This window comes from Heterodontus francisci, unplaced genomic scaffold, assembly GCF_036365525.1.
Source record: "Heterodontus francisci isolate sHetFra1 unplaced genomic scaffold, sHetFra1.hap1 HAP1_SCAFFOLD_294, whole genome shotgun sequence".
Lineage (NCBI taxonomy): Eukaryota > Metazoa > Chordata > Chondrichthyes > Heterodontiformes > Heterodontidae > Heterodontus > Heterodontus francisci.
Genome location: NW_027141375.1, coordinates 781,707 through 788,587, shown reverse-complemented (window position 1 = coordinate 788,587; position 6,881 = coordinate 781,707). Strand labels below are relative to the sequence as shown.

Here is a 6,881-nt window from a genome sequence, read left to right as displayed (position 1 = left end):
AAGCATTTTCACGTGTAGTAATAAGGGTGTTGTAAATAGCTGTGAGCTGTTAATGATTAAGGAGGCCAACAAAGTGGCTCAGAACAAATTCTCAATTGATTTTGGTTTAGATTCTAACACATTTCATTTTTATGTCAATTGTTATGACTTTCAAGAGTTTGTCCCTTGGTGAATGTAACAGTGGAGCTGACACATCTGTTAAACAGCTCGAATCTCCTTTCACACCCAGTCCGCACAAAGAGCAGGTCCTGTCCCCATCTCCCCGAGCTCCTGTCCCCCTCCCCCGTGCTCCTGTCCCCATCTCCAAAAGCTCCTGTCCCTCACCCCCGAGCTGCTGTCCCCCATGGCAAAGTTACCATGGGGAAAATGTTCCGCTCCACCCCGGTCACCTTTGGGAAAGGGCCCTTCTCTCGCGAAATCGTCGTCATTGTGATCGGCCTCGCTCCTGCTCTGACATTAAAGCGCCTGTCCCCGCCCAGCCGTGTCACCATGACAACAGACTCGGACCTAGGCTTCTGGAAATCGTTAATGAATCAGTTCCTCTCAGCATTGAATGAATTTAATAATTGAAGTAAAGGAATATTTCAGCACATTCTTCAACTGCTGTCTGAACTGAGTCTGGGTCACTGCATAAATTGCAGTGTTTGTGCAGCAACTCAGGAGCTGTAGCATGAAGCCCAATTCCCGCGTAAACAAAGGTAGACGTACAGACATAGGCACCAGGTGCCACACCCGGTTCCATATTGAATACACCATCAACAGTGTCCATAACAGGATGAAATTGGCTGAGATAACTAACAGTAAAGTGATGGATTTCCTTCGGCTCTCGATCTCTGGGTCTCTGCGACTGTCCCGATTGCTGTGAGCCCAGAGTCTCCTGCGTCCTCTGATGCTTACTAAAATGTGTCTGACGGTGAGAGCGTTGAACAGCAGAATCAGCAGAAATGGGAGCCCCGGGGTTAGAATGTGATGGAGGAATTCGATTGTTCCCCAGAACCGAGACAACGCAGATTCGACTGTTACATCACAAAACCAGGGGTCATTCTTCAACTCATACTCGTCTGTTAACATAAAATACCAGAAGATGTTCTTTAAACAGCTCATCACAGTCACTGTTCCCAGAACCACATCCGACGTTTTCTCACTGCAATATTTACTTTTCAGTTTCTGGCAACAAATGGCCACAAATCGATCAAAGGTAAAAGTGACGGTGAACCAGACAGAACAGTCTGTCGCTGCGTAAAGCAGGATGGCGTGGATATTACACACAGGGACGGAGTCCAGGAATTGAAACTGTTCCTGATAAACAATGGGAATGTGCCTTAATATCAGATCGAGGATAATGACCAGTAGATCCGCCGCTGACATGGCCACCAGGTATCGAGTGACACATTTGGAGAGACCACACTTTCCCTGGGACAAGATCCCAATCGTCAGCAAGTTAACTGTGAGGAAAGGAATTAATTAGAGAAATTATACATCAGACAGGGAGAAAAGTGGCCAGTTTGATTGAGAACTTATTGAGATTTATAAATGTGCTCATGCATCCAGTGATGTATTACAACGATTGGACCTGAAAGAACAAACGGAAAATTCTGTGATATGGTGGAAGGCAGGAGAGATTCAGTAACAGATTTATACTGAAATTGTTAAACACAAGTAATCCATCCCCTCCCTCCTTTCCCTGTCTGGTTTTAAAACTGTCCATCTCTAATCGCTCCCTGTTCTGATGAAGGGTCAGTGACCTGAAAAAGGAATTTTGTTTCTCTCACCACAGATGCTACCAGACCTGCTGAATATTACAAGCGTTTTCTGCTTTTATTTCCGACTTGCAGCATCTGCAGCACTTTGCACTTGTATAGGACTGACTGAGAGATTCCCTCACCTGTGACAGGCAGGTCGGAATTCAATTATTTCAAAGCAATAATTGGAAATGAGTCCACTGAAAAATCAATGAAACAAATGATCTCAATCGTCACTAAGTTAACTGTGAGCAAGGAAAATTATCAGTAAATTATACATCAGGCTGGGAGTAAAAACAACGGTTTGAAGGAGTTTGCACTGACATTTTTACATTTTTTACTGCATTCAGTATGCATCTAAATATTGCACCAGTGACAGGGATTTCTACTGGAGATAGAGAGATGAAATTAATGGAGCCAGTGGGGTTCCTGACGCCGGGCCGAAAATATGAGGAGAAACTCCGTCTTGGCATTTCAAAGCCCACACCAGGCACAATTCAAAGGCGCTCAGGCAATTAACCGCCCGGCGCCCTGGTCCAGATGCCTTTAAGGATGGGGACCCCCCCCCGCCAAAGCTACTGAACAATTAAAGGGCCAACAGCTCAGTAATATCGGCAAAACCACCGGGAACAGTGGAACTGCCAGTACTACACCAGGCCTGGGTGCCGGACCATCACTGGAGCCTTAGACCCTAGGGAATTGTGGCGAGGACACCAGGACCAGTCAGGGAGCAGGGTCCACTGCTGGTAATACACCAGGCCTGGGACCAGGAACATGCCTGGAGACCTAGAACCCAGGTAAGTGTAATGAGAACACTGGAGCCAGTCAGGAAGTGGGGTCACTGCTAGCAGTACATGATGCATCGCACCAGGACCATCATTTGGAGACGCTGGACCCCACGTAATTGTGACAAGATTTCCAAGGCCAATGAGTAAGTGCTAGGCGCTGCCATTAATACATGATATCTGGGGCCAAGACAATCGCTGGAGCTCTAGTCCCGAGGTAAGTGTGGCGAGGACACCAGGGCCAGTCAGCTAGTGTGGGCCACTGGCAGTAATGCACCAGACCTGAGAGCAAGAACACTGTTTGAGACCTTGGACACCAGGTAACTGATTTGCTGTCTCCAGGGCCAGTCACAATGTGGTTCCCACTGCTGGAGCTGCACCAGTCCTAGGACATGGAAAATCGTTGGTGTCCCAGGCACCAGATAAGTATGGAGGCTTTGTAGGTGCCAATCAGGGAGTGTGGGATACGATCGATATTACACCAGGTCTGGTACCAGGCCCAGTACAGGTGCCCTAGACAGCATGTAAGTGTGGTAGGGTTGCCAGCGCCTTACAGGTAGCTGGGGGCACTGCTGGTACTACATCAGGCCCGAGCCTATGCTCACTACTGCAGAGGCCTGACTCCAGGTAAGTGTTTTGGGGTCATTCGGGCTGGTCAGGGATCGGGAGCCACAGCCGAATTTACTGCAATCCTGGGACCTGGACCATCGCTGGAGTCCCAGACCCCAGATAGGTTTAGGGGATTTGTGGGGGTCAGTCAGAGAGTGCAGCTCACTGCTGGTACTACATCAGTCCTGGAACCAGACGCATTGCTGGAGCCTCACACACCAGGTCAGTGTGGTGGGGTTTCAGGGCCAGTCAGGGAGTATGAGCCACTGCCGGTACTACACAAGAGCTGGGTCCAGGACCTTCACTGGAGATCGGACCCCAGATAAGTGTAATGGGATAGCCGGCATCAGTCAGGGAACGGGAGTCATCGCCTGTACTACAGCTGGTCTGGGACAAGGACCATCACTAGACAGCCACAGCCAAGGTAAGTGTGGCACTGCCACCTGGGCCTGTAAGGAAGAGGGGGAATGCCAGTATAAGACCAGGCATGGGACCATGCCTATCCTGTAGACCCAGACTGAGAGTGACGAACACAGGTTTTCAGTGGACATGCACAGACCAAGTTTCAGAGGCGTGTATTAAAGCTGCCAGAATGGCTGATTGACATCACATCAAACTCCTCCTCATATGAGCCGCACATACATGGTACGACTGGGCTGGAGCCCTGTCCAGCATGGGGTACTGTGCCAGCCACTGTGGGTATAGCCAGCTGTGTGATTCACCTCATTTTATGGATCCCAGCCTGTGTACCGTCTGCACCAGTGGTGCTGCAGGATCGAAAACCATGGAACGTGACAGATAAAGAGGGAAAAAAGCATTCAATTGTAAAGGAGAATTGGAAAAAAGATTGAAGGGAAAAGATTTGCAGGAACATTGGGAAATAGACAGGGGAATGGAAATAATTGGATGGCTGAGACGATGGAGGGATTAAAATACAAGAATGAGAGCATTAAAATTAAGGTGCTGCCAGACCAGGAGCCAATGTAGAACAGTGATGGGTGATCGGGATTTGTTGTGAGTTAGGATACAGGCAGCAGAGTCCTGGATGGGTTGTGATTTATGAAGGTTTATAACTGGGAGAGTGACAGGGAATGAATTGGAATAGTCAGGAATTGAATTAACAAAGTCACAGATGAGGATTTATGCAGCAGATGGGCTGAGGCAGAGGTCGAGCTGGGTGATATTATAGAGGTGGAAGGAGGTAGGGTTGGTGATGGAGAGAATATGGAGATGAACTCAGCTCATGTATAAATAGAACACAGAGATTATAAACTGTCTGGTTCAGCCTCAGACACTGGCCAGTGAGGTAAATGTGCTTCACAGATAGGTTATGCAATTTGTGATGGAGACCAATGACACGGGCTTCAGTCTTCCCAAATTTTACATTATACATCTGTATATCAGTGAAACAGCGTTTACAGATCTCCTTGCTGGAAGTAGAGACAGCAACAGCAGCAAAGATGAGAGAGTAAATGACAAGAACTGTAATACAGTTTGCAATGGTTTATGGAGCTAATTTCTAGAGATATTCAACAGGAATAAAAACAGCAGCAAGGAGGGCCGAGTAAATTACAGGAGCAGTAATGCAGTTAAGCATATTTTATCTAATTTATAACTGGGTAGAGAGACTTACCAGAGACACCAACAATAGCGAGGATGGGATAGTAAATGTGTTGTATAATCTTCATTGTGAAATATATCCGATTGTCTAATGGGAGCCAATCATAGTATGTAGAAAGACAGTCAAACTCCCAGATGAAACTCCTGTTCATTCTTCTAACATTCCAGTCTATTGTTCTCAGATTCTGGCCTGTTGCTGTAACATTCCAATTCATTATTCTCAGATTCTGATCGATTGTTGTCACGTTCCAATCTATTGTTCTCAGATTCTGATGTATTGCTTCCCTGTCTCTGGAGCTGCTAATCCCGGGGTTGATGCTCCCACTGACATCACGGCATAATACATTGAAAGGAGTCCTGTATTAATAGAAGAGGGACAACCCCCAGTGACAAAATTAGGGTCCCTGGAGACTGACATTAATTACAGTCACTGTACAAACAGGTTCAGTCACTGAACAACAGGTTCAGTTAACCCTTTTCAATGCAACAGTTTTTGTAGCATAATGAAGGAGTACATTTACCCAGTCCAGATGGGATATCTGTGAGTTGCGTAGGTAAGGTAAGGTGGAAATGGGCAGTACAGTGCGCAGTGGTTAGCACCGCAGCCTCATAGCACCAGCGACGCGGGTTCAATTCTGCGTGCTGCCTGTGCGGAGTTTGCAAGGTCTCTCTGTGACTGCATGAGTTTTCGCCGGATGCTTCGGTTTCCTCCCACAGCCAAAGACTTGCAGATCGATAGGTAAATTGGCCATTATAAATTGCACCTAGTATAGGTAGGTTGCTGGGATGTGGTAGGAATAAGGGAGTAATGTAAGATTAGTGTAAATGGGTGGTTGATGATCGGCACAGACTCGGTGGGCCGAAGGTCCTGTTTCAGTGCTTTATCTGTAAAAAAAAAAGCAGAGGCACTGGGCAGGATCATACACTCCTCATTGGATATGGGATGGATGACAGAGGACTGGAGGGCTGTAAATGTTGCACCTTGGATAAAAAGGAGAGATGGGGTAATCCTTGTAATTACTGATTAGTCAGGCTAGTGTCACTACAGGGTAAATTTCTAGAGGTCACAGCCGGAAGAAACATCTTTGTTATTTAGCAAAAATTGTGGATAGTAATTGGCTAGGAACATGTATAGGCTAATGACAAATGATGTCTGTCAAACTGCAACAACAACTTATATTTATTTAGTGCCTTTAACGTTATAAAACATCCCTAGGGGCTTCACAGGAGCATTATAAAGCAAAGTATGGAACTGAGACACAACAGCTGTTGTAGTCTACAAGAACTTCAGTAAGGCTTTTGTTAAGAACCCACATGGAGATTGGTTAAGAAGGTATGAGCCCATGGGGTGCAGGGAAATTTAGCAAATTGGATCAAAATTGGCTTAGTAGCAGGAGGCAGAGTGTTATGGTCGTGGATTGTCTTTGTGAGTGTCAATTGTGACCAGTGGTCTACCGCAGGGATCGGTGCTGGGACCCTTGCTGTTTGTAGTGCATATTAATGATTTAGACGTGAAAACAGGACGTACGATAATTAAGTTCGCAGATGACACAAACATTGCTGGTGTCGTAAATATGTGGAGAAAAGCCTTAGATTGCAGGACGATATAGATGGGCTGGTAAGACGGGTGGAGCAGTGGCAAATGGAATTTAGATCTTGAGAAGTGTGAGGTGATGCATTTTGAGAGGACTAACAAGGCAATGGAATATACAATGGCTGGTAGGACCCGAGAAGTACAGAAGGTCAGGTGGACCTTGGTGTCATTGTCCATAGATCACAGAAGGCAGCAGAACAGGTAGATAAAGTGCTTAAAAAGGCATATGGGATACTTGCCCTTATTAGCCGGGTCATAAAATATATGAGAAAATATGGCGGAGCTGCATAAAACGCTAGTTAGGCCACAGCTGGAGTACTATGTGCATTTGTGGGCACCACGCTATAGGAAGGCAGTCAATGTGAGACCATGCAGATGAGATTCACCAGGATGTTGCCTGGGCTGGAGCACTTTAGGTATGAAGGAGAGACTGAAAAGGCAACTGTTGTTTTCCTTAGATCAGAGAAGTTTGAGGGGACATATGGCTGAGGTATACAAAATTATTAGGGGAATTGACAGGTAAGATAGGAA

The 6,881-nt window shown here is 46.4% G+C and overlaps 1 protein-coding gene across 1 annotated transcript; it reads right to left on the bottom strand.

Moving 5' to 3' along the window:
* Nucleotides 1–543: 543 nt before the first annotated feature.
* LOC137363279 (probable G-protein coupled receptor 139) lies at nt 544–4,971 on the bottom strand. Its single transcript, XM_068027178.1, has 2 exons — nt 4,770–4,971; nt 544–1,445 (listed from the first exon to the last, which is right to left on the bottom strand). The coding sequence occupies exons 1-2, from the start codon at nt 4,969–4,971 to the stop codon at nt 544–546; spliced, it is 1,104 nt and encodes a 367-aa protein (XP_067883279.1).
* Between the last annotated feature and the right edge of the window lie 1,910 nt (nt 4,972–6,881).